Source organism: Strix uralensis, chromosome 10 (assembly GCF_047716275.1).
Source record: "Strix uralensis isolate ZFMK-TIS-50842 chromosome 10, bStrUra1, whole genome shotgun sequence".
Lineage (NCBI taxonomy): Eukaryota > Metazoa > Chordata > Aves > Strigiformes > Strigidae > Strix > Strix uralensis.
This window is the reverse complement of record NC_133981.1, coordinates 24,478,336-24,505,793: the sequence shown is the minus strand read 5'-3', so window position 1 is coordinate 24,505,793 and position 27,458 is coordinate 24,478,336. Positions and strand designations below refer to the sequence as shown.

Here is a 27,458-nt window from a genome sequence, read left to right as displayed (position 1 = left end):
AACTATTGGAATAACTTTGACTTAGATGTCACTATTACCTTATTAAATTTACATATTTTTTTTTTAAACAGATTGAGAATCTCGATCCCCGAGGAATTCAGCTGTCTGCTTTATTTATGAGTGGTGTCGATATGGCGCTTTTTGCAAATGATGCTTGCGGACAGCCAATTCCATGGGAGCACTGCTGTCCGTGGATGTATTTTGATGGAAAATTATTCCAGACCAAGCTCATCAAAGCAAGCCGGGAGAAAGTTCCGCTCATTGACCTCTGTGATGGTCAGGTGTGTAGTTTCAGAGGTGTGACAAGAGTATCAAGTGTGCCAGATTTTCAGAAGTGTTAGATGTCGTTGGTTTATCAGTCATTTACTTCATGTATCATCTCTACATTTCGCTGGGTCAAAAACTGGCTGGATGGCCGGGCCCAAAGAGTGGTGGTGAACGGAGTTAAATCCAGTTGGCGGCCGGTCACGAGTGGTGTCCCCCAGGGCTCGGTTGTGGGGCCACTCCTGTTTAACATCTTTATTGATGATCTAGACGAGGGGATCGAGTGCACCCTCAGTAAGTTTGCAGATGACACCAAGTTGGGTGGGAGTGTTGATCTGCTCGAGGGTAGGGAGGCTCTGCAGAGAGACCTGGCCAGGCTGGAGCGATGGGCTGAGGCCAACTGGAGGAGTTTCAATAAGGCCAAATGCCGGGTGCTGCACTTGGGCCACAACAACCCCCAGCAGCGCTACAGGCTTGGGGAGGAGTGGCTGGAGAGCTGCCAGTCAGAGAGGGACCTGGGGGTGTTGATTGACAGCCGGCTGAACATGAGCCAGCAGTGTGCCCAGGTGGCCAAGAAGGCCAATGGCATCCTGGCTTGTATCAGCACTAGCGTGGCCAGCAGGGACAGGGAAGGGATCTTACCCCTGGACTCGGCACTGGTGAGGCCGCCCCTCGATGAGTGGGTTCAGTTTTGGGCCCCTCACTCCAAAAAGGCCATTGAATGACTCGAGTGTGTCCAGAGAAGGGCAACGAAGCTGGTGCAGGGTCTGGAGCACAGGTGTGATGGGGAGCGGCTGAGGGAACTGGGGGGGTTTAGTCTGGAGAAGAGGAGGCTGAGAGGAGACCTCATGGCCCTCTACAACTCCCTGAAAGGAGGGTGCAGAGAGGGGGGATGAGTCTCTTGAGCCAAGGAACAAGCACCAGGACAAGAGGTAATGGCCTCAAGCTGCGCCAGGGCAGGGTCAGACTGGCTCTTAGGAAGGATTTCTTTGCAGAAGGGGTTGTTGGGCGTTGGAATGGGCTGCCCAGGGCAGGGGGGGAGTCCCCATCCCTGGAGGGGTTGAAGAGTTGGGCTGACCCAGTGCTGAGGGATCTGGTGGAGTTGGGAACGGTCAGTGTGAGGTTCATGGTTGGACTGGAGGAGCTTCAAGGTCTTTTCCAACCAAGATGATTCTGTGATTCTACTTTTAAAAGACAAATATGAAGTGAATGGCTAATGAGTGGTTTTCAGCTCTTTTTACTGTCCTATCTCATTGATGATTTGAGATGGCATTTTGGTAGATTTGGGAAAAGTAAACTGGCATAAATTTTAATTTCTTTTTTTTTCTCTCTGGAAACAGAAACTTGAATGTAATTGTGATGTAATGAGCAACTGAGTTGAAAACTATCTCTGTTCATTTATTCAAGTACTCTTTTTGTGTCAAGCTAGCGAGACTGTCGCAGAGGACTACGCTGCAATGGTTTTACAGTGAAAGAAAATTTGTGATTTCTAACTTATTTTACAGACTGTGAAGTCATTCTTATGATCCTTAAGCTAAAAATCTTTTGAAGTTTCTTACAGCCATCTTAAAATACAAATTAATTAGGTTTTTTGCTGTATCCAATTCATGCAACATTAGTATCTAACTATAAAAACAGGAAAATGACAAAAATCAAGTTTCCTGAATGACCAAAATTTTTTTTCAACTTTTTGGGAGGTATGAAATCTTGACAGAACAGCTTACCTCTTCTTATTTCTGACTCAAGGGGAACTGATCATAGATTAAATATTGACGATGGCTGTGGTCCCTCTCGGGCTTGTTAGTCTCCGGGTATGCTTTAGCCTGCTTACATAGACTGTGCTTTGTAATCCAGGTTTATGATGATTGTTCTGTTTAAAGTAAAGGGCTGCATTAAGTGTTCAGGAGACTATAGACAGAAGTTTCTCATTTCCTTTCTGGAAAACCCTTTTTAACTTGTAAAGTTTTTCTGTGTTAGCAACTTCTAAACTGTCTCAATATTTACACTCCCATCTCTCTACCAATACATAAAGATTTTCTTATGAACAATTTGAATATCATTGGACTATTAATAGGTGTGCAAACAGATTATTGTAATTTTCTAGCTAGCTTTATAGAAGTTGTTTGCAGTAGTTATCTACTCTTCTATTATTTTGCTTTCTTCTTTGAATTTGTTGTGTAAATGTAGCTTTCTACAACTGAAATCAAAATTTTAACATCTCTTTGTGATCTTCTCTTTATTCATAGGCTGAGCAGGCAGCCAAGGTTGAAAAGATGCGTCAGAGCATCCTAGAAGGATTAAATTTCTCCAGGCAGAACCATCCTCTCCCTTTCCCACCTCCACCTGCCATGCCTTTCTATCCAGCTTCTATGTATCCTCGACACTTTGGGCCAGTCCCACCACCTCAGGGCAGGGGGAGAGGCTTTGCTGGTAAGTGGTGGGACAGCGGTGTGAAATGTGTTGGTGTGAAGCGTTACCTTGTCTTTCACATTTCCAAAACTACAAACTGATCTGCCTGTTCAATTTCATCAGAAAAATACATAAAAGCAAGTGGTTGGTGTGTGTTGTCATGTGCCAATCGCTGTATTGTTACTTTTATTAGCTATAACCTAGCAGTATGGAACGTGCTGTATTGCTGTGTATTTCCATCAGGATTTTTTATAATTGTGCCAGATCAAAATATTTTTACCACTATTACATGAAATAGAAAAAGAGGAATGGATCAACACCGGATGATATGAAAAAGCTCTTATTTGCACTGTACATTGTTTCAAAACATTTATATTTATAAATATTAAGAATGCCTAAATTAATGGACACAGTTTAACTGGCAGGGTTGAAGACAACCTTTCCTCCTCCCCACCCCTGTGTATTTTGCTACAGTCATTTAACCATTGGCACCCTTGAGTGTAAATACTGATACAACCATTCCAGGCTGTTTCTAGAATTATTCCCTTTCTCAGAATCTCTGTGGTACCAAGGCCTATAGGTGTATTGATTATAGACGTTGGGAGTAAGATGTTCTTGGGGTGCCACAACTGTAGCCGTCGGAGCTCATTGCCAAAAAATTGTTGCAAGCCTTTACGACGCTCATTATGCCGTAGAAGTCGGGATGCCCGTTGCAAACCCAGGTTAAAGGCCTGCTATTTGGATAAGAGACCCCGTGCTCACTAAGGCAGCAGGACATCTTTGGCCAGGGCTTCTCTGGCGCTGGTGCTTGCTCCCCCGCAGCATTGCCTGCAGGAGCACAGCCCTCCCTGCTGACTCCGGAAGGGTGGAAGGAGGCAGCAGCATCTCTGCTAGGGGCCTTCCCGGATGCCTGGCCCCCTCACAGCTTTTCCCCTGTCTTTCTTTACCCTGGGTCTAACAGGAGTCTATGGCTTCGGAGGCCCTTATGGGGAAACAGTAGCCACAGGCGCTTACCGGGCCTTCCGGGTGGCGGCAGCGGCAGGACACTCCGGAGCCTTCTCTGGCAATGACAGCAACAGGACTAGCAAGTTTCAGGGCGGTAATTATACCCAAAACCCTTTTCTTAGAGCTTCTGGCAACGGCTTCCTTCACTTATGGTTTGGTCTGAGGCTTTCCTACTGACTGCCGATCTCCCTTTCTCCCTAACTGTCTCAGCTCTCCCTCTTTAGAGCCTGCCCAGGCTGCTGTCTGCTCTGCTCTCCCAGGCGCTCTCCCCAGGTCCCTGCCGCAAGCCCCCTCGGCGCCAGCCTCTCTCATGCCTAGAAATCCTCTTCCAAACACAGGATAGCCATAAAACCTAACGAGACGGTCTGTCTCCTGCACTTCAAAATGTGAGGGTGGAATCTGTAATCAGCTGAACTTTGCTTGACTGTATTAACAGTTATTTTCTCAAATTGGGGGGTAGTCAAGCTTTTTGCAAAAACAACCTAATGTAGCAATGGCTGACTTTGGTGTGGCTGCTAACCCATCCTTCGCTGTCATCAATGTCAGCGTGGACACAGGTGTGAGATTTACTTACCTACCTGTGTGCCTATTGCTCGTCTCCTGTATGAGGTGGGGCAGTGGAAACCTGTTAATTCCAATCCCCCATTTAGGGTAAAATTTTTCCATATATTTAGCTGTTCTTTCTGGCCTCTGAGCTTTTATCCTAAGAATGAACATATCTCTAATGCTTCGTTGTGTGAATGACTTTGCCCCTGTAAACAATGTGCATTTGAAGCTGAAAGACTTGTACAGGGAGGCGTGAGCCTTTCTGAACATAATTTAGTTCCTAGCGTATTAACGTTGGAAGACTAATTGTGGCTGCATAAAGGCTGTGTTTTGTAACCCTTTCAGTGCTGATGGTCTTACCAGTAACATCTGGCTCAGTTGCACTTACCTAGATTTCCTGAAATACGTGTTATGCCCCAGAGTTGATTTTTAAGGGCAAAACAGAGCTATAAGGATATGAGAAACTTGAATAGAAGATACATTCATATTTTAGACAATTGCAATTTTAGCTGCTTTCTTGGTAGGGGAAGGGTAAACCTACTTTTTACACTCAGATCAATTTAAATGCTATATTTTTATAACAACTTAGTACAGGTAATTCTGCCTAGTAAGTTGTTTACAGCAATTATAATCTGTGTGTTTTAGGCTGATATTTGGTGCCTTTAAACCTGCGAAAATTACTTCTTCATTACGAATGCAGGAAAAAAATAATCTTCAGATAGCTTGTAAAATTTCACATCAGTTTCTTAATGCTTATCTAAAACATTTTTAATTACTGAAACTGAAGTACTCATATAAGATCATTTTTCTTTTCAGAATTAGTATCTGTTTTTCAAAAAGGGGGGAAGGAAAGACTCTTGGAGATACAATACTTCTGAAAGACCACAAAATGAGAAATAATCTCCTAGTATTAAAAAAGAAAACTGTACATGTAATAAAATCTTGGCAAACTAGTTTTACATTCATTCGTAACTTTAATGTTGTGATTGTGAAGATCAAGGTTTGGTTTTGCTTTTATGTGCAGGAGTCCAACCTATTCCTTCTCAGGGAGGGAAACTTGAAATTGCCGGCACTGTAGTCGGCCATTGGGCTGGAAGCAGACGTGGACGAGGGGGTAGAGGGCCATTTCCTCTGCAGGTCGTTTCTGTGGGAGGACCAGCAAGAGGGTAAGTGCAGCCTTATGGAACATACTTTTCGTAGGGTAATTTAATGATTGGGGAAAAAAGTAAACCAGGGAGAAGTTGGAGGCGTTAGAAATTGCATACAACACATTTTAGGACACATCAGATAAATTATGCCCACTGGGTAGTCAAGAGAAGCATTTGCATTCATTCTAAGATGCTTTTAATCAGTTACTCAGATGAGTATAAACATTTTTATGTGCAAATAAAAATCATATTCTGTATCTGATATATATAGATATACACGCACACTGGATTGCATGAGGAAATTACTTTGGGGCTTTCTCTTACCTGGAATCAATAAATACATTATACCCGATCAAAACTATCACAGCACTCAATTCCTTTCTTTGTCGTGGTAGAACACTTATTAAGAAGTATGATAAAAATTTTAATAACTTCATTATGTACTACTTCTGTGAAGCAGTAAAACACCTGAAGGACATTTCTAGGTTTAATAGTTCTCTGCTACAGTCATGATGGGAGATGTGCTTCAAAGAATATTAATTTCTTCAGCTCTTCCACTTCATTTCACTACAGCTGAAATTACAGGTGCAAAACATTTCTGAAAAAGAAATACTTTGTTACAAAAAATACCTAGTCCTTTTAAGACTATATTTTTTTTTCCATAGGCTTAATTGTTCTGTGCCTTACAGAACTATCATCTTTAAGACTGTATCTATTGCAGGAGACAGTCCCAAAGTAGTGTGATTTATATATTATGACTGTCTTTGACTATATTAAAGAAACGGAGTAAAGTAGGTGTATTTATGCCATCTTGAGCTAGGAAGCAGCAATCTGAAAGAATAAGTGTGAACTGCATTAATTCCTCTCTATCCATTAGTTTAATCAAACATGCACTATAAAGTATAGTGCTAAAGTCAGCAAGAGCTGTTGGAATGCCTGTCTTGTTGGACTGAGTGAGGAAATGGTTGGATCTAAAACCCTGGGAGAATGGGAGCAGGGGGAGAAGCAAGAGCTGCTGGTATGGGGACAGGGAGGGGTAAGGACAGCAGAAACAAAGATTAAAAAGTTGAGCAGCAGGAAACAGCATCGGTGTAAGAGCAAAGCTGACACTTTGAGGGGAGCAAATTTAGGTAGGAACATTTTATTCTCTAGAATGAGATTCAGTTGCCAAAACATAAGCATCTAGTGTTTTAGATGCTTCAGACAGCTGTCAGCTAACTGTGCAGGCTAGTGGGGTCTGTGGTACACCTGTGCTCTTCCAGAGTAGCAGCTGGAGAGCTGGGGAATAAACTAAGGTGTGTGAGGAGGCACTAGGCTCCTTTGGGTGTTTTAAACTTACTCCTCAGGTTCAGTGGAAGAAGTAACATTTTTTTCACCATTCAGATGAGGTTAGTGTGTGGTCATAAGTTCTGTTTTTCCTGAGGATCCATGAACAGAAGACTCTGGCTTGCTACAGAGCTTGTTACTTTTCTTCAGTTAAGCGCACTGACTGCAGTACTGTTTGTGGAAAACATCCAGGTGATTTATAGTGTCATACTCAGAGACTGCTGTCTGACTGAGGCACCCTGAGCGATGATCTGGAGACACCTTCAGGCTCCGATCTGGCTTACATTTATTTATACATGCCATTGGCTTCCTTCACAGAATACCAGTTCCTCCATTTGCTGAAGAAGCAAATACATGAATTTATGCAAAACATCAGTAGCCAGGAACTAACACTGGCAAGTCCTAAACTGAGAACCTTCCTTATCTGGGAAGCAGTCAAATCACCGAAGGGGTGTTACTGCTCCTTCAAGTACCTTTATGACAGTGAAATACTATTCTCCAATAGTAGCTTTTGAGTTAGGAGATGAAATTTCTGACATTTTCTTTCTGTCAGAGGTACTATCTTTGGGCAGTTAGCTTTGAGTGCAAGTTGTCACCTCAGAAAGACAGGAAAATGCCAGATCTTCCTGTCCCCATCAAATCATAACTGATGTTAAATATTTTAAAGATTGGGGTCCTTATTGGCAGATGTTATTTCCTACTAAAGAACACCACTAGGAAACTGCACAGTATATTGTTTCCAGTTTATCACCTAGTCCTGCACACTTCTACTTCATTTTGTATCTGTTTCAGCAGAGGGGATCATGTCAGGCTTGTTTACACCATTGTCTCATGTCTCTGTGCAACACAACTTGGATGTTGTTCTTACTGTGTAAAATTATACCAGCTGCTTTTTATTGGCTTCCATCCATCAGTGTATTTAGTGTGCTTTTCTGATCAGGAAAAATCTTAGCTCCTTGAAGGGCACACTTTCACCTTGTAAAAAAAGCAAATGGCATAGGTAAGCCCTGTTAAAATCTTTGGAAAGAATGCAGTGAGAACTATTCAAATATAACACACATCTCTTTCCTCTGTTCCTTGCTGTTGCTTTTAAATCCCAGTATTCTTACTGTTCAATGTGGGAATTTGCAGTGTGTGTGAAAAGACTTGCATGGCACAGATCAGTGTTTCTCCACTGAGTCAGTTCAGCGTAACTTAGTTTTTGCAGCAAAGTAGCAGAGGAAGTAGGTGCACCACAGAGAAGCTTACCTCCTCTTCAGGCGTTTTTTTGTACAGCTTCTAGAGACCTTGCTGTCATATGGGAATTGTCAGGTACATGGAAGATGGGATACAGTTGAATTGCAGCTGTCGTTTGTTGCCAGAATGGCAAACTGGGCAGTTGCAGCCCATGCAGCTTCGAAACTGGGCTGGATGCTGGCCTGGACCTGAGCAGCACCTGACTGCTCTGTGCCAGCTTTAGAGGGGTCAGTCTTCATGCTGGGACCTCCTGGTATTGGGCAGTGGATTTGGAGGAAAAGTAGAGCAATCACGTATTTCTAGTAGAGAAAACAAAAAGATTTTTTAGGTGAGCAGTAGTCCTTGGCATAACAAGGAAGTTGAGTTTTTGCAATTGATGGCATAAAAATAGTTTTAGCTGAGTGAGAGATTGTTTTGATCTGATCTAATCTTTATTGAATCAAATCAAAAAGTCACCACCTGATGTGTCCTGGTTGGAAGCCTCCATTTGAAAGCCTCCAAACTTGATAAATTCCTACCTGACAGAGAGGCCTGAAGCCTCCTTTTTTCCCTGCAGGTTCTTTGATAATTTTGTGTTCTCCCATCAAAACTGAAGCAATTTTGTATTCTGCCTTCCTTTCTTTTATCTGATTTTGTCTGTCTAGCATGTTTATACATGGGAAGTGTTATTAAATGGGAGAAATGGCCTTATAAATGGTTCAAATTGCTTGTGTATTTTTTTAAGGTGAAAGTATTTTGAGCTCTGTTTTTAAAGCGCTGTAAGGATAATTTGACACTTTGAAAATGTTTCTGCAAAGCTTGAAAGTACTCATTTATTGTTTCTCTAGAAGAAATATAGAAATAGTCATTTTATTTCTATGAAAACAAAAGGTTTGTTAGGTTTCATACACTTGAAGGCAGTAGAACCCTGTAATTCTGAATTAGTCATATTGCTTCTTTAAAGAAATACAAATGTTAGTCAGCAGACAATAAAGCTAGAAGAAAAAATCTTCCAGCAAAATAAAACTTAAAGTCGTTTTAAACGAAGCTGATGTGTATTTTTCTTTCTTCCTTTTCCTCAAAACTCACAGGCGTCCTAGAGGAGTTATTTCCACTCCAGTGATAAGAACTTTTGGAAGAGGCGGAAGGTACTATGGGAGAGGTTATAAAAGCCAGGGAGCAATTCAGGTAATAAAGCCATGTGCCTGACTTCAAAACACTCTAGTTTACAGGCTAGTATGGTATGGACTTCCAGACCAGCTAATATTGACAAGCACAACTTTAAAAAGATAAAAGTGTTTCTTACAATGATCTTGCCTACGTGTTGAAGCTGTAAGCTGCACAACCAGTCATGGATGACAGGCAAGCATTGCATCTCAATTATAAGCAAACTTTGGTTATAAAGACAGACGTGGAAAAATGCGTTTTGATATGAAGGCTGTGCCTACACAGCTCTAACCAGCCGTGGGAGTAGAAGAAAATTTAGGAAAATGGGAGAAATACAAAACTGAAACAAATTAGCCATCTCTGTTCCTGCCCCCACTCTTTCCCAGTTTCTTTTCTGGGACCACAGTCCAACCTCATGAAGAAAAATTAGTGACAGGAGAAGGATCTTTGCTGCTGCATGGCTCCAAATCTAAGAAACTCCTAGGTAATAACAGACCACTCTTTGCCCCCATGAGCACACAGTTTCATTTTCAGTGACAATGTATGAAGCGTCTGCGGATCATGGTTTTTGTCTTTTCCATGGATCCTTTAAATGTAGCTGAAGCAAACTGCTGTTCTGTATTAAATGCCAATTGCTTCAGAGTTACGTTTTCCTCCCTTTTCCATTGTTCTTGTGGCTATGCAGTTTTGAATGTTGATGCAAGTCCCACTGGTAATGGATGAGTGGGTAGTAAATAGGTGGAAAAATTTCACCATAAATATGTCATGGATGTGCAATTTGTCATGGAGACGTTAGTGTGTAAGAGTAGGGGATGTTTGCAGGTATCAGACAGTAAGAGAAGGAATGTTCTCCAGTGGATAATGAAGCACCTATTAACTTCAAGTAAAACTTGCTGTGTTCTAGGTGTAAAAATTAAAATACTTCTCTTCCATGTTAAATTTCTGTGTACACAGATTATGTAGGTCTACAAATGTACCTATGTATTTGAAGCTTTACATCCTTTACTTTAAATACAAGAGAAACCACCATGTTAATGATGCTAATTTCCAAGTACCTTAACCTATGAAATAAAGGAAGCCCTGAGAAGGAGCTTCCAAATATTGCCGCCTTACTATAGGTTTACGTATGTAAGTTAGTTCAGCTAGTACCTGTAGGTGGGTGGTAGATAGTCCTGACAGTCAGCAAGTTTGGGTATTCGCATTTTTATTAATGATACATAGTTTGGATGGTAAATACTTGTGATCACAAGGATCTGGGTCTAAAACTGTGCCTGTGATAGGGAGAAGAAAGATAAATGGCATTTGCTTTTGACTGTTCCTGAGCTTATTGGATTTTACAGTCATCAGTCGTTCTAGTATATATTCCTTTTACAGGAAAAGAAAAAAGGTGAATTAAAATGCATGTGGCAGGGAGGACTTGGCAAACTTAATGCATAACAAGTAGATTTTGATACCCAGCTAAGACTAACTGGCAACAGTGTACTTCCCTGTCTTACAAATCTGGGCAGTTAAGGAAAGAGTGACTATGCAGGGCCAGATTGAGACATGGGTATTTACACCAAGTAAGATCAGCCCCACGGTGGCTTTATTGATGCTCATTATGAGGCGATATGAAGAAAGATTGAAGAATCTGATTGAAATAAGCAATTTGTATTTATCAAACATGACATGCCTATTTTTTCACAAGATGAGACCTTTCACTCTTAATCTGGAAAGAAACAAAAGCATGTATTTAATCTAAAACTTAGTAAAGTCTGTAAAGAAGCACATTTACACACGTGATAAATGTTCGTTGTCCTCACATGCCAGTCATATACCTATGCAATGTTACTGAAGAATTTTTTGTGATTTTTCTGGATAACAAGGTTTGTGATCCTGATGCTAGAGAGCAACAGTTGTTACTCACCTGCAAAATCTTTCATCAATTCAGAAAAGTACTAACCATGCTGTTTCTACTATGTGAAAATTTAAATTATTACACTATGAAACTGTTGGCTGTTGTTTGAGGTGTATGAGGTATCTGTCTCTTAAGTCATTTCTTAGTACTTGACTCTGTTAACAGTGTGACAGATAAGCACATTGCTTCTTAGCAACCCAACCTACTTATTTTGTTTTGTTGTTTAAAGCCTATTATGTTTCTGGAGCACTAAGATTCATTGTTGCAGATACTTAAAAAACTAAATATGCATTTTAATGCTGCATAAATCTGGTTTTTATTGCTATACGCAGTCTTGTAAGGTTCTACTATATGCTTTTTGTATGAAGTCACTTTCCTAATCTCAGAAGCATATAGGCTAGTATAGATAATGTTGCATGGTACTTTTGCACTTCTTTAAAAATTGTCTCAAAAAAGTTTTGGTTTGTATTTGAATAACATGTAATCATGCCATTAAATTATAAAGTATATGAACCAAGAAGCAGAGTTAAGCTGTATATTGATTTTCAGTTTTGGTGTTTCCAGACATTTATGTAGCTCTTACGTAGTGAAATAACTGAAGCATCAAAGTCAGAAAGGGCATTTTACCACAGAAGCATCAGGAGGCATGGCTAGAAGGCACTCAAATACTGAAAATTCTCTCTCATCTGTGCTGTGCTGTTTATTTTGTATGCCACCTCTTATTTCAGCAGTACGTAATAGTATTCGCTTGTGATACTTCTGCACACTGCATGTTGCCTATTAATAGTGTCATTGTAACAGATTGTAAATATATAGCAGTGGTTCTTCAGTAATTTTCTTCTGTTTTTTAAAAAATAGGGCAAACCTCCTTATGCTGCTTCAGCAGAAGAAGTAGCCAAAGAACTTAAGTCAAAATCAGAGGAATCTAAATCCTCAATTGTGTCTTCAGATGGATCCCTGGCTGAAAATGGAGTTGTGAATGAGGAAAAACCAGCTTCCCAGATGAATGGGAATACAGGAGACATCAGGGCTTCCAATCAGTCTGAAAGTGCCTTGAGTAATGACTCTAAAATGTGCAATACAAATCCTCACTTAAATGCACTAAATGCAGACAGTGTTTGCCATAAAGATGATACTCTTGAGGCCACTGTCTTAAAAAAAGAAGAGTAAACTTATTTTTTATAGAGGGTGAAGGATGTTGGGAAGGGTCAGGATTAGGAATATCTGGAAAGAAAGAGAGCCTACAGTTACGTACATTTTTTCCTTTCCGTAAGAGAAAAATGAGGACTTTGGAAATTCGGATCCCTCTTTGATGTCAGAGATTTAAACAACACATTTTTAGTTTTAACCAGTTGTAGTCAAAATGCTACAATAAAACAAAAAAGAAAGAGAATGAAGAGCATTTGACTCCCGCACTTAAAATGAAGTATACATAAAGTTTAAACTGGTTATGACAAAAGCTTGTAGTTTTGTTTTTTGAAATATAAAGAAAACAAATTTTGGCAGTCTTTAAGTATATATAGCTTAAAATATAATTTTTAGTACTTGGCACCATATGTATGCCATTATATTTGATTTTGCATTACTGTGTCACAATAAAGCTTTCTTTAAGGCTTTGATTTCATGATTATGGGGGGAAAAAGGCACAACCACAGTTTTTTTTCTTAAATTTCATCACCGTTGATGTGGTTCTTTTGTGTTAAAATGTGCAAACTATCGAAACTAAAAATTATAGAGTAATATTGCAGTTCTGCTGATTTTAAATATACATCATACATACTTTACAAGCAAGTTAAATGGAGATAAACTTGAAATCATAGAAGATGCAAATGACCTTTCAAAATAAACACAATGTGTTCTGAAACTTTTTGTGACTAATACCATGCATCCGTGATCAATGAACTATGTGGTTTTGAATCAGACGTAGACCATTAGTACTACTATTTGAGCTAAACTTCTGCATGGTTCATAATTTTTAAAGTGTGTAGTTAATATTATGCATGTTATTGTCCTCTTTCTTCCATTCTTACAAGTACTGTGCCCATTTGCAAAACAAAAAGCTAATAATCAGTAATAGTCCTATAAAAGATGTTAACTATGTTTAGTCATTGACTGATCTTGCTCTAACCTTAAAATTTTGTGATTATTGACCTCTGTTGCATTTATTCTAAAACTTAAAAAAAAAAAATTATCTAGCCGTTTTGAATATCAACGTTACCCTGGTGTACTCATTGCTGTATGCATTATTGTTCTCTGTTGCTGTTTTATGCCTTCATATTAGCAAATATGAAATTCTGTGAAAAACAAAAAAAAAAGCTTTGATCTTCAAAAAAAAAAAAAGTACCCCCCTTCTGTAGCAGGAAACAAATGGCTTGTTCTTGAGAACTTTCCCATCAAGAATTTAGTATAAGCAAATATACCTGTATCATTTTGATGTTTTTGTTAGTGTTTCCAAACTTAATGTACTTCAAAATCAGAATCATTTCTTTATATTCGTTTTCATATAATTCTCCTGATGCTCTTCATCACACATTAGTGATCAGAAATGAGGTGTAATTCCCCATTCCCTGCCCGCAAGAGCTAAGTAGGTATCTTAATGTAAGTTGAAGGGAGTTCTGCCCCAACTCATGGATTGTGCAAGAATGAACTACTGTTGGGTTTGATTGGTTGTAGATGGATTGTGGTGTGGTGTATTTGAAGGCTATTGAATGCAACTTACAGTGCTTAATAAAAATCTTTATTCTTTTAGTATAAAATACTGTATGCCTTTTTTGTCAAATATTTTTTTAATTAACATGTTGTAAATAAAAGTTTTCCTATTCCCGAATAAAGTGATTGAGTTAGCAGACTACATCCTGTCCTCCCAAAAGACGGAGAAAGATCACACAACCTCTGCACGCTGCCGCTGCCGGGGGACGCTGCCCTTGGGCGCAGTGACGCTTTGTCCTTTTTATTGTGTGCAGCTACTTCAGATGTCCATGTTTAAATGTGGGACGGTTAATAAGATGCAAATAAGACAGAAATAACAGAGGCGGTTGTTTAAAGAAGAAAAAGACCAACCCCAGGTGCTCACAGGGTTTGAAATATCAGAGGATCGACAGTGCCTGTATCTCAGCTCCTTGTAGCTGAGAATAAATCACTCCGTTATGCGGGAGCTTCCTCTAGATCATGGATTATACTGACATAACACCAGGAGTTATAAATTTATACCTTGGTTGATATCAGGAGAGCTTTTTTGTCTGGGCACGCCCTTATTGTCTGCTGTCTTTATCTGAGTGTTCATCTGTTTACTCTAGTGCCTGACACACATTCTTAAACACAGGCTCGCCCCGAGCATTTCTGATCTGGTGTTGTGTCTACAGGAGTGGTGTTAACAGCTCTGCGCTCTGGGTGTAGACGCAGTTTATAGCAGCGCAGCTGTTTTGTGTGAATGATGGCAATCAGTCTTCCTCTCTCCTTCCTTCTCCACACAAGCTGGAGAGGAGCAGTTGTGCTGGTGTCGTGGCAGCTATCCAGGGGATCCCGCTGTCAGGTTCTGGTGGGATTTGTGTCCCTTCCTACCCTGCACTGATGCAGTGTTGTTCGCCCCCTGTGAGAGCTTGTCTGTTCTGGAAATATTATCCACCCTGGTGTTCTGGTGAAGGTTTGAGGCACCAATTGCCCTCTTTCCCAGCAGTTTCACTTTTCCAGCATAACCTGGTTATGGGCATGGAATAAACAGTATCAACGAAAATAAATGTGCATGGGAGATTTCACCAGTGTGCTGTGAACTGCGAGTGTAATGACTTCGCTCCTTTCCTCAATGTAACTATGCCAGCAAAATTTTATCATGGGCAGCCAAAGTGTGACAAGCTGTCCACACAAGTGTGACTAAAATTAGGATGTGAAAGTACAACAAATTAACTAGTTCATTGGCACAAATGTAAGGTGCTGCATTTACTTTTTCCAGAAATTATGGCGGAAAAGTTTGGCTTGCATGACGTATGTGTACTTGACCTGGAGCACACGTTTTCTTCATGGCCCATTTAAACCCCTGCCACTGCCCCGGAGAGGCTGAAATCCAGCTCCTTAGTCAGGAACTACGCCAGGGTGGGAGGAGGAGGAGCTTTCAGCTGCTGGTAGCGGTGGGGACATCCCACAGGTCCCAGAGCTCCCTGGTTCCCTGACTGGGACCATCGAAGTCAGACTGAGAACCCGCACTGGGTCTATTGTTTGCCCTCTCTGCACTGGGTTTGTGCAGGTCAGCAGCTGAGGGTGCGGATGGTGTGGCGGGGCTGAGTGGGGGCTGGCAGGCTGGGGAGAACCGAGAGATACTCTCGGAGTCTCTGCCCCTTGGGGGCAAGCACGAGGCTGCCAGTTTTCCCTCCTGTCCTGAGTAGCTTCCTACGGGAGAAAAGATGCATTTCAAATTAATTTAATCCTCTTCCAAAAAGTTAAATTGGCTCTGGAATTTGTGATCCTATGGAATGACCATCTGTTGCCTGGGCTTGCTCCTGAAGAACATCTTGCACATGTGTGTTTATATATCAGCTGTGTTACATGGACCTTTTTAATGTACCAATTAAAATAGTTAACACTCTTTAATAATCTATTCTCCATGTGTAGACGGGTTGCCTGCATCTCCTGTAACAACACTGTGAAGTGCTGGTTGTCAGCACCGGTCCCTGAGCGTGGAGGTGGTTATGCTGCCGACCCGAGCCGTGTTTTGCCGGGGGCCCCTGGGGCGGGGCAGCGGGGTCTCCGCTCTTCTGTGGTGCCGGAAGGTCTATTGGCAACCCAGAGAAGGGTCTCGGGCACTGAGAGGGGAGGCCGAAGCCAGCTCCTTGCCGTGCAGCAGGTCTTGGCATGTCAGCACAGCCCTGTGGGTGCAGCACCTGGAATGGGCGCCTAATAGCAGAGGGGCTTATTGTTATTTATAAAAGCTAAAGGGCTCTACAAGAAGTGAGCCTTTTCATTTCTAAAGTGAAAACCGATACAAATCAAGATGATGTCTCCCAGACCTCTCAGGATAGAATAGTTCAGTTGGAAGGGACTTAACAATCATCATCTAGTCCAACTGCCTGACCAATTCAGTGCTGACTAAAAGTTAAAGCAAATTATTGAGGGCATTGTCCAAATGCCTCTTAAAACACTGACAGGCCTGGGGCATCAACCGCTTTTCCAGGAAGCCTGTTCTAGGGTTTGACCACTGTCTCGGTAAAGAAATGCTTCCTATGTGACCAATATTTCATTATCCATCTCCAAGACAAGAGTTAAACTGGGAGAACTGGTCATTTGGTGGGGACGTGTGGCCACCATCCATCCCACGCCAATGGGCTTAGCTGTCAGCTAAGGGCAGAGTCCTGCTCGCCCCTTGCTTGAAAGCAACTAAAGCATCAATGTTCCTTCCTGGGCTGGCCTCGTTAATTGTTTAACTGTGTTGTTAACGACTAAGAATGATCTATGTGTGCCACAGTCAATCACTTTTAGTGCGTTTTTTACATCCAATCTTCAGTGAGTCCTTAAACACAGGCAGGTGGGTAATTACTGACAGCAGAGAAGATTTAGGGGTGCAGCAGTGTCTGTGCAGGGGGTGCCCAGCGCGGGCATCCCAGAGTGTTTGCTGTTCTTGGCTCTCACACCCTAAGTGCAGTTTTGTGTTACGGACAGAGGAAAATGAGATTTAAGCAATCTGCTGGATGGTGAGTGGCCACACAGCCCCCTCCCACCAGGGATGGCAGGCAGCGGGGGTGAGGAAGTGCCGCAACCATTTTATTTCCTGCGCTGGCGGTTGTGCTATTTAAGGCGGGGGTTGTGTCGCTGATGGCTGCGTCACGGGCCGGCGGGGCGTAAGCCTGACGGAGGGAGCAGCAGCCACCGCGCTACCTTCCAGATCCTCCTTACGAAGTCTTGAAGGGGTGAGTTTTTCAGGGTTGTGGAAAGCCCTGCGACCAGCAGAGCCCTGCAGCAACCAGCGGCTCGGGAGGCTGCTCCCACCCCGTCAGTAAAAGGTTCGGATGACCTCTCGCAAGCAGAGCCCCTCGCACCGGAGCCCCTTTGCCTGGTGGCAGCGAGGACGGGGTGGTGCAACCATCGCTCCTGTGCTGTGAAAGGATTAAAAGTAAGATTGCGGGCACGTTTTCCAATGCAGTCAGCGCTTAAGAGTGTAATTCTCCAGACCTGAGGCAGATTACAGCTCCCTCGGTGAAAGTCTGTATAATCCTTTTTACTGCGCCGAAAGCCCGACCAACAGGCAGAGCCGGGGTGGGAGCGCAGGCGGGTGCTGGCGGATGCGCAGCCCTGGGCGAGGTGAGATCCCTGTCCTGGGGCAGCCCGCTCCCCACGGTACCGCTCTCCCCTGGGAACTGCCAGGGTTGCACAGTGGGTTGAAGTAGGATGGTTCCCAGTGCCCCACTGGTGTCCCCCGCCCCCCAGACGTCCAGCCCACCCACCCAGCCTCGACAGCAGCAGCTCTCCTGGGGGCAGCGTGAAGGGCTGGGGCCGTGCCAGCCACGGCCACGCACACCCGTGTCCACCTGCACCCTCAGGGTGAGCGTGGCAGGATTTAGTAGCCCCCAACTACACCATATCCCATGCGTGGGGATCTGGTGTAGTTGGGAACTGTCAGTGCTGGGTTAACGGTTGGACTAGATGATCTTCAAGGTCCTTTCCAACCTAGGTGATTCTGTGAAATTCTGTGAAATTCTGTGAAAGGTATACTAAGAACCGAAAACTTAAATCTAACAAAAACATCAGAGTTTCACCCCCCATCTCTAACTGTGACTACTACAAATTAATAAAAAGAAAGAGGTCGTTGTGCATTAATCATTCCCTGGAAGACCATTGTTTAAAAGAAATACGTTGCTTAAATCTGCTTGGTAACTTCAGCGAAGCCAGTGGCAGTACCCATGCAGAGCAAGCGTGTAATTCCTTCCTGCCTGCCGTTACAGCAGGTTTTGCTCTGTCCCACTCTGGGCACTGCCCTGAGCCCGGGGGGTTTCTTTGTGACCCCTTTTTCCTCCTTATCTGATGAGTTATGGGGGCAACACTCCCCATTCCTCTGGGCCAGTGCGAGTGCCTGTGGCTGCTCCTGCAGTCGCCTCCTCCAGACCTGGAAGGGCTGTGGGTCTCTCGCCTGCTGCCTCATCCTCACTCCTGCCCCGTCCTGGAGCTTGACCTGAGCCACAGGCCCGTGCTCTCCTCCATCCAATGCTAATGCCATGAGGAATTCAGGGGGTTTGGCAGGAAAAGGTGTATTTCTGGAAGTACTATGGGATTGCAAGCTCCCCTTGGTTTGGCATTTAGGTCTGGGCTGGTGTATTTTGAGATACATGACTGACAGTGTGCCCTGGTTCCTGGCTGAAATCACGACTCTTCACACACACTATGCGGACTAATACAGCAATTTAAAAAAAAAAAAAAACCACGAGTGAAGGATGAAAACAAAAATATTAAGTAAAATTTGGGCAAGGTACTACAGAAAAGCGGGAATGTCATGAAGTACCAAGTATTCGGCTTAATTCATAGTGGTTCTGTTACAGTATTTGTAACAAAACATTTAGTGACCTGCTATCAGACCTATTAAATACCTGCTGGGTGCAGCTGGTGAGCGCAAAGGGTGGAAGACGTGGACAAAGAGCTAAACAGAGGGAAAGGAGGGGGGGGAGAGGAACAAGGACCTGTGTGACTGCCACTGCAGGGACGGGACGGGATGGCATGGCATGGCTTGGCATAGCCAGCAGGATGCTGAGTGGCTGCTGGAGGGTGGTGTTGAAGCCAGGCGGCTCCCAGGGGTGCCAGCCCAGAGGCACAGCACCCATGGGTGCCCTGAGCCTCCTGGAGGGGACGAGGGGGAGGGCAGAAACCCCAGACCATGGGTCAGGCTGGGTGAGCAAGCTGGCTGCTGCTGGGCTGGAGGTCTGCAGATCCCACCTGATTTTCACCTGCCTTTTCAGATGAGGCATCAAGGTTGTGTCTCGGGGTGAAGTCTCAGCAGGTCTGCGGTCAGCAGCGGATTTTGCCATTTGTTTCAGGCCAGGCAGCACCTTCCCTGCAAAGCTCCAAGAAGTGTGTCCCCAAGTGTCATTTCCAGGAAACCTTGTCAATGCAAACGTCCTTTTGCTTTGTGTATCTCTGTCAGAGTCATGTTCCTCTAACATTTAATTCTGCTTTATTCATACTCTTTATTTATACGTCTTCTCTTTTATAACAGGCTCTTAGCAAACCAAAAGAGAAAACTTATAAACACTTTGAAAGTCTTTTTTACTTGGTAAACTTCTGGCTTCTTTGGTTTCATAATAAATGAGCTTCCTGATCCCTAGTAAAACACAGTGAGGAGAGGCGAAATAAATGTTAGACTGGATTAGACTGACAACAGTGATGGACTCATGCGCATCTGCCTCCTTTACGAAGTTTCAGACTTACGGTCCCGCTCGGACTACGCTGTGTGAGAGATGAAGACAGAAGGCAGCTCCCAGAACGGCAGCGTGCTCTGGGTAGAAAATAACAAAAATTGAGTCCGACTGCCAAGTTATGAAACCTTGTTTACAAATGGTTTAAATGTTTATAAAAAACATTTTTCATGAGGCTCCACAGTGGCCACATAACTTGAGTAACCATGTCCAAAATCCTTTTTCAAATACCATTTTTTGAAAGCTGTTGCCCGGGTTGGCAGCCTGCGGATGTTGGGGAGAGCTGCAGCAGTTGAGCCAGCAACGATGCTCCTGTGCCCAGAGCTGCAGCACGAGCCCCGGTGGAGCCTAGTATTTTCCCCCTCAGAACATGTCTTTTTCCCACAAACTGTGGCAACCAAGTACTGATTTACAGCAATTGCAACTGAATCTCTTCTAATAGTTTTTGCACTTGCTGCATCTCAGCCCTCGTACTCAGTCAGTGGCTCCTGGTCTTACGATGGTAGTGATGAGCAGTCTGGCTGGCCTCGCTCCCAGAATCAACCATGAGAAAGATTTATTAAAACACATTTTAATAAATATTAACTTATTTTCCCTTTTTTAATGCCTTTCAATTCTTTTTATCTGCAGCACTGCCTGGGGCCTTTGTTCTGGTTTTAACTTTGCATTGGCACTGGTGCGTTCAGGCCGCTGTTCCGGGGGGTTCAGGTGTGGTGGGGGGGCTCAGGCACGGTGGGGGGGGCTCAGACGTACCGTGTAGCAGCTGAAGCAGGGCCTTTGCAGGGGAGGAGCGGAGGGGATCACTGCTGCTCTCCCCCAGCAGGTTAGTTTTGAGGGAGATCTCCTTGTTGGTGCTGGCTGGGCAAACGCCGCAGCCCCTCTCACTGCGGGTGAGCTCGGTCGTGCTGGTGGCGGAGGTTATTGTGGTTTGCGGGGGGGTTATTGAGTCTGCTCATCTGGATTTACAGCTGCTGTGCGCTGCCTTAATGGGCCGTTGCTATAGAAAACAGAAGAGTTTAACCAGGACTTAAGAAAGAGGCGATAACTGGGGGTGGCATGAGAGGGATGTGCTGGAATATCACATCTTGGGGTTTTTATTTTTTTAATGTAAATGAAATACCAGTGCTTCAGACGTTACATTTGCTCACTGAGCCTGAAGAGGGCTGCAGAGCCTAACCCGATTGTGCTTGATGGGGAGGAGCTGGTGGCCATGGGCAGGCTCCCGGGACAGTCAGGAGAGTGGAACATGTACACACCTTCCTTTTTTGTTTTTCTTTTTTTTCCCACAACCTCTATCAAAACACTTTCTAAGCACTGGGGATCCTCTAGTGTGCATGAAACTCACTGAGCAAATGATGAGGATAGTATAACATCCATGCTGGGAAACTGCCTAACTCTTGGAGCACGTATGCAAACTCCAGCCCAGGAGCACCTTGGATGAAGCAGAGTGATTCGGTGACATCCTTGCACCGAACGGCTCCGAGCAGTGCAGCTGTGGGTGCCACGCGGGTGCTGGTTTCTGGGATTACAAGTGATTCTCAGGGTGTGAGTGTTTCCCAGCTGATGCCACCCGATACAGGCGATCAGGGATGATGCAGGTTAAGGACAGGTGGGCCTGAGGGTCTCTGCAGAGCTCCCTCCACACCAGCCTGGTACTGTAATGGTCCCACAGAGAGGACGCCAAAAGGAACAGCGGTCCCATCAGACCGCTTAGCGCTCCCTGACCACAGGCCACAGTGTAAACTGGGACCAATCCCAGCCACATCATGGGGCACCCCGGGGCCAGCAGCCAGGGGCTGAGCCAGACTGCCGGCTCCCAGGCATGCCCCATCTCCCCTCCATCCATGCCAGCCCATGTCTTCTGCTCCCTGCTGCTTGCATTGCCAAAGCAAACCTCCTGCCATCCTACTCCGGCCTTATTTTTGCCCTTCCAAATGAGGCTCCACAGCCCTTTTAACTCCCTGGGTGCAGCCAGGAGGTGTACAGAGGTTTTGCTTTTTTAACCCGGCCCCTAGCACAGAGGGCATGGGGCACTCCTTGGGTCTATTTTTTCATTTCGTTTTATTTAAATTATTCTCCTGAAGGTTACATTCAGTGAAGAACTGCACACATAACATGAACAGTGAGTGAAAAGATGTAACTGGCATGATACCTCCTGCCACGTGGGCTTTGAACTTCAGGACAGCATTTAATGGAAATATTTCTGCTGCTGAAATAAACATTTGCTTCTGTTGCTGAGCTTGGTAAAACATGACAGCCATTTCACCGCTTTACATTTCACTGCTGTAAAATACAGGCAAAAACCACTTCAGAGATATTTCTGTTCATTAAATTGTAGGAACCTTTGGTTCCCAGGTCTCGGCAGTATCACGGCCAGCCCCTGCGTGAGGCAGTGCTGGGCAGTAGAACAGGCTGGCTTTGCTCAGCCAGGGCTTCCTGCGGACAGAACCGACAGAGGCTGCTGCCGCCGACCCAAAAGGCTGCAGGGCATGGTCTGGGAGATCACAGAATCACAGAATCATTCAGGTTGGAAAAGACCCTCGGGATCATCGAGTCCAACCCTCAGCCTGACTCTACAAAGTTCTCCCCTACCCCACATCCCCCAACAGCTCATCCAAACGACCCTTAAACACACCCAGGGATGGGGACTCCACTCCCTCCCTGGGCAGCCTATTCCACTCTCTGACCACTCTTGCTGGGAAACATTTTTTCCTCATGTCCAGTCTGAACCTCCCCTGTTGCAGTTTAAAGCCGTTCCCTCTTGTTCTGTCACTAATCACCTGTGAGAAGAGACCAGCACCAACCTCTCTACAATGTCCCTTCAGGGAGCTGTAGAGAGTGATGAGGTCTCCCCTCACCTTCTCCTCCTCACACTGAACAGTCCCAGCTCCTTCAATGGCTCCTCACAGGATTTATTCTCCAGGCCCTTCCCCAGCCTCGTTGCCCTCCTCTGCCCTCGCTCCAGCACCTCGAGATCTCTCTCATGTTGAGGTGCCCAAAACTGGACACAACCCTCCAGGTTGCAGAGCACAGGGGGACTCTCACCTCCCTGCTTCTGCTGGTCACACTATTTCTAACACGAGCCAGGATGCCATTGGCTTTCTTGGCCACCTGGGCACACTGCTGGCTCGTGTTCAGCTGCTTGTCAATGAGAACCCCCAGATCCTTCTCTTCCAGACAGCTCCAGCCACCCCTCCCCAAGCCTGTAGCCATGCAGGGGGTTGTTGTGGCCCTGTTGAAGCCCATTCCGTTGACGTTGGCCACTGATCCGATCTCTCCAGGACTCTCTGTAGAACCTCCCTGTCCTCATGCAGATCGACACTCCCGTTTAACTTGGTGATGCTTCAAGGCCTCCTAAGGCTTTAATACAGGACTGTTTAATCGCCTACACAGCCGTGGAACAAATAACACATCACATGTTTTCAATATTAAATGCAACATTCATGTTTTTGTCTCAAACCTGTTTGCACTCTTCCTTCCGTTGCCTGCTCAGGTGCAGTGAACTAGGAGTAAGTGCATCTCTGGGCTCAGCCACGCGCCGCGAGGACGTGCTCTTCCACTGCCGTAACACCAAGAGGTGCAGACATGTTGTTCTTGGTCCTCTTTTCCCCCAAATAAATACAGAAACGTACTAACAAAGATGTATCATGAAGAAACTACGAGTCCACTAGCAGAGAGGAGGACTCCTGGCCTGCTTGCTTACCTCTAACAGTTACCCTGCCTGATCTCTGCCGAGTAGAACTGGTGCCCAGGTGGAGTTACCTGTGCTGCTTCCTACCGCGCTGCCGGCTGCTCCCCACGGGCAGGCTCCTGCCCCGTGCTCCTGCCTCTCCCTGTGCCTGCTCCCAAGCGTGCCCCCGACGCTCTGGCACAGCAGTATGGGGCAGTTACTGTGAATTTTCTGAGTTATTACAATTGTTTTCCCTAAAAAATAAAAATAAAATAAAAAAAATTAAAAATAAAATAAAATAAAATAAAATAAAATAAAATAAAATAAAATAAATAAAATAAAATAAAAATAAAATAAAATAAAATAAAAATTAAAAAAAATAAAAAATAAAATTAAATTAAATAAAAATGAAATAAAATAAAATAAAATAAAATAAAATAAAAATAAAAATAAAATAAAGTAAAAATTAAAAAATAAAAAATAAAATAAAAATAAAATAAAATAAAATAAAATAAAATAAAATAAAATAAAATAAAATAAAATAAAATAAAATAAAATAAAATAAAAATAAAAATAAAATAAAGTAAAAATTAAAAAATAAAAAATAAAATAAAATAAAAAAATAAAATAAAATAAAATAAAATAAAATAAAAATACAATAAATAAAATAAAATAAAATAAAATAAAATAAAAAATAAAATAAATAAAATAGAATAGAATAAAATACAATAAAATAAAATAAATAAAATAAAATAAAATAAAATAAAATAAAACAAAATAAAATATCTGAAAATTTAAAATCTTTTACGAGAGACTGATACATTTTTATTGACACCTGATGGGATGGTCAGAGTTCAGATTTTTGTCTGTGTACCCTGTACATTCTGGTGACTGACAATTAATACAAAATTTCAATGTCAGTATGACACTGACGTCCAACGCTGGTTTGTGTGGTGCGGGTTTTGGTAGCAGGGGAGGGGGCTACAGCGGTGGCCCCTGTGAGAAGCTTCTCCAGGCTCCCCCGGCTCCAAGTCAGACCCACCTCCGAGCCAACGACGGTGGCTGCGCTTCTACAATCACATATTTAAGAAGGGGAACCTGGGAGGAGTTGTGGGAGTCGTGAGGAGGAGTTACAAGAAGGACACGTCTGCGAACACCGAGGTCAGTGGCAGGAAGGAGGAGGAAGGAGGGGAGGTGCGCTGGAGCAGAGACTCCCCTGCGGCCCCACGGAGATCCACAGCGGAGCAGAGATTTGCCTGTGGAGGAGCCCCCAGTGGAGCAGGCGGCTGTGCCTGAGGAAGGCCGGGACTCTGGGGGGAGAAGAAGCCCCCGCTGTTGTAGTTCGGCACTGAGGACTGCAGCACACAGGGGTGACCCACACCGGGGCAGCATGGGAACGGCTGTGGCCTGTGGGAAGAACTCATGACAGAGAAAGTTCATGGAGGACTCTTCCATGAGAGGGGAGACATGTGGAACAAGGGGAGAATGTGTGGAGGTCCTCACCCAGGAGAGGAAGAAGTGGCAGATTGACTGCACCCCCCACTCCCTGCTCCTGTGCCACTGTGGGGAGGAGGTAGAGATATCGGGAACAAAACTGAGCCCGGGAGAAGGGAGGGGTGGGGGGAGGTGTTTTTAGGACGTGGTAACACTTCTCACTGTCCCACTCTGTGTGTTGAGTGTTGCTGTTCTGAGTGTTTTGAATTAAAGTGTTCTTCTTCCCCTAAAGAGCCTGTCTTTTGCCCATGACCATAACGGGTGAGCCACCCCTCCCTGTCCTTGTCTTGATTCTTGAGCCTTTTGCTTCATTTTCTCCTTCCCAGGGCTGGGGGGAAGGGGTGGGTGAACAGCTTTGTGGTGCTCAGTTGCCTTCTGGGCTCGAACCACCACACTTCTCCATGTCAAGATGGTGCCAAAATACAAGGCAAGAGAGAAGTGTTTAAGTGAGGAGGTACATGTATGGACTGTTGAATGCAAACTGCATTAGGAGTTATGATTACAAAATAAATTATTTAACTAGGTCTTTAAACTAATTTGCTACATGAAAGGCCCTTTCAAACCAGTCTCCTTTAATGACTTTAACTATTTTAAATTTAAAATGCTGTTTACATCCTTGAATGCCTTGCTTCAAACTGCACATCTCAGTATTCCTCCTGGTTTGGGGTTTGGGTTTATTTTGGTCTTTTTGTTGCAGATTTGAACTACCACTTCTGTGTATTTACTGTAGGGTTCCCCGCAGGACAGCCATGGGCTGATGGGTGCTGCTCGCCCATTCGTGCCAACAGAAATAGGACCAAAACAGGACAGTACAGCGTGGTGTGAGATCAAACCAGTTACTGCAGTTGGGAAATCTGGTGTCAGAGGGGAAAACTGGAAGGGATGTACGCTGTCATCTGTTGGCCCCTCTCTTGCTGCAGCTCAGTGATCCCTGTTGTTTCAAGTTTGGTTTCATAGATAGCTTCTTTGCAAACATTTACTTAAAGAGTAGATAGGGTCAAGGGGAAAAAAGATAACTTGGTTTACTTCTCTACAATAGCATGGAAATAACTATGGGGATAATGTGTATAGAGTTACAGGACATCACAAAATAGAAGGACCTTTTATATACTGCTGCAGAGGAAGAACACTACAAAACGGTGAGAAAAACTGGGAAGCTCAAGAAATGATAGTAACCCTTCCCTCTGTGCTGATGATCACACATGAGCCCTTTCTGAGCACCACACCAGATGCGGGACCTGAGGGCTCAGTATTGTGAGCCACAGCTGTTCAAAGTGAAGGAGCAGATGGAGGCTCTTCCAAAGTTCCCACTTCAGGATGTCACCATCGGTGAGACTTCTGCTCCCGGGTCATTTGAATACTCCTGAAAAATCCCATTCTCTCCCGTGAGCTCCAAGATAGCAGCAGATCTCTTCATGTGATGTAGCCCCTGGGCTCCCAGCGCTGTGTCAGCCCATGCAGACATCCAGCTGTTTACCACCTACAGGGTCTGCGACCACCATGCAGATGTTTTCTGGGTATCTATTTGAGCCTAAGCTGCTGGTTTTTTTCCCAATTGGTTTAAAAGTACTTATTAGAAACTCACTTCAGAATTTCAAAAAAGTTAACTCAATGATCAAATTATGTTTTGCTGAGGCATCTCAGCACAGCTTCACCACTTACCCTCCCTGCCCAAGAGCAGCCAAACACCCTCCTTGCATGGCTTCTAGGTGGAAATACTCATGGAAGAGTCAAGACAGTGACACAGCTTGACCGATGACTTTCTTTACCTGCTAATCCCTGGCAAAATGATTAGTAAGATGTCCGAGACACCAGGTCTCCCATAATTTGTTCCCATGCAATATCGGCCATGTCGGGTCTAGCAGCATCCAGCAAAACTTAAGATGATCCAACTGACTTTCCAGAGGAAAGGAGTAAAAATACTGACACTGCAAGCACAGCTCTGCTGCTGGATATAACCATCACCCGAGGAGCAGCACGGGACAGCTGGGAAGCCCTACACTGCTCCTTTGCAGATGAGTGTCTGGCTACACCCTCGTACGTCCCAGTTGTGGGCACCAAAATCCCCACAGTAGTAAGAAGGTTTAGTTCACCAGTGGCTGCAGTGGAGACATGCTGACACGAGAATTTTGGGTGATGCTTTGGAAATAGGGCTGTTTTCATGGAGATGCTCATGGGACTTGAGGAAATGTGATGAGGATACTATTTTTTACGGTTCATAGGGCAATGGGCTTGGTGTGAGCACAGCCCGTAAAATATTTGGGAGAGGGAGACGAGCACAGAACACGGTGTGATGAGCTGCTGTACCTGCAAGTGCTTCCATGCTCCTTAAAAATTAAAATACTGGTTTCACAAAAGGAAGAAGGCACTCCAGCATGCATTTCGGGTGTGCAGAGGCATGAAACCCAATTTCCCCATGACTGTCCCATACCAGAGGGCATCAAAATCGCTGCATGCTCTGTTTAAACCCTGAGCTGAGAGGTGCTCGTAGATGCACTTGGCACTGCTGAGCAGTGAACGGAGCCTGTGAAGGTGCATTCATCTCTCGTGATGGCTCCCAAGCCTTTCCTCCTCATCCTGCTTTACTCCCTAGACTTGCTCGTCTGCTTTCTGGTTGAAGCTCCAAGCAATTAAAATCACGATACATCAATTTAAACTTAAAAGATGTCTGATTTTTAGAGGGCAGATACTTAGGCCGCCCAGCGTGATGAAGAAAACAGGCCCCTTTGTGCGTCTCGAGGCATTCAAAACACGTCATTCAAAACAACTGAGTCACAATTTAAAATGCAGGCCTATAATCTTCCCCCCCACATTACCACACCTTGAGCTATGTCAGAAATTTAATTTCACTCTCATAAACATCCATGGTGGACCAGAGCATGCCATTTCTGATGCTAGTTCAAAGGTAGCTCTGCACGAACACCAGC

The 27,458-nt window shown here is 44.1% G+C and overlaps 1 protein-coding gene across 5 annotated transcripts in view; it reads left to right on the top strand.

The window, feature by feature from the left end:
• The window catches only part of FAM120A (family with sequence similarity 120 member A), a 56,330-nt gene extending 42,597 nt beyond the window's left edge, over positions 1 to 13,733 (top strand). For 3 of the 5 annotated variants that reach the window (XM_074879821.1, XM_074879819.1, XM_074879824.1), the window contains exons 13-18: positions 72 to 281; positions 2,511 to 2,694; positions 3,635 to 3,772; positions 5,249 to 5,390; positions 9,005 to 9,101; positions 11,836 to 13,733. In XM_074879821.1, the coding sequence (XP_074735922.1) occupies positions 72 to 281; positions 2,511 to 2,694; positions 3,635 to 3,772; positions 5,249 to 5,390; positions 9,005 to 9,101; positions 11,836 to 12,147 (1,083 nt within the window). In that variant the 3' untranslated portion in view covers positions 12,148 to 13,733. The remainder of the gene's footprint in view (positions 1 to 71; positions 282 to 2,510; positions 2,695 to 3,634; positions 3,773 to 5,248; positions 5,391 to 9,004; positions 9,102 to 11,835) is intronic. The other 2 variants (XM_074879823.1, XM_074879822.1) reach the window with 1 other exon arrangement.
• Positions 13,734 to 27,458: the final 13,725 nt, after the last annotated feature.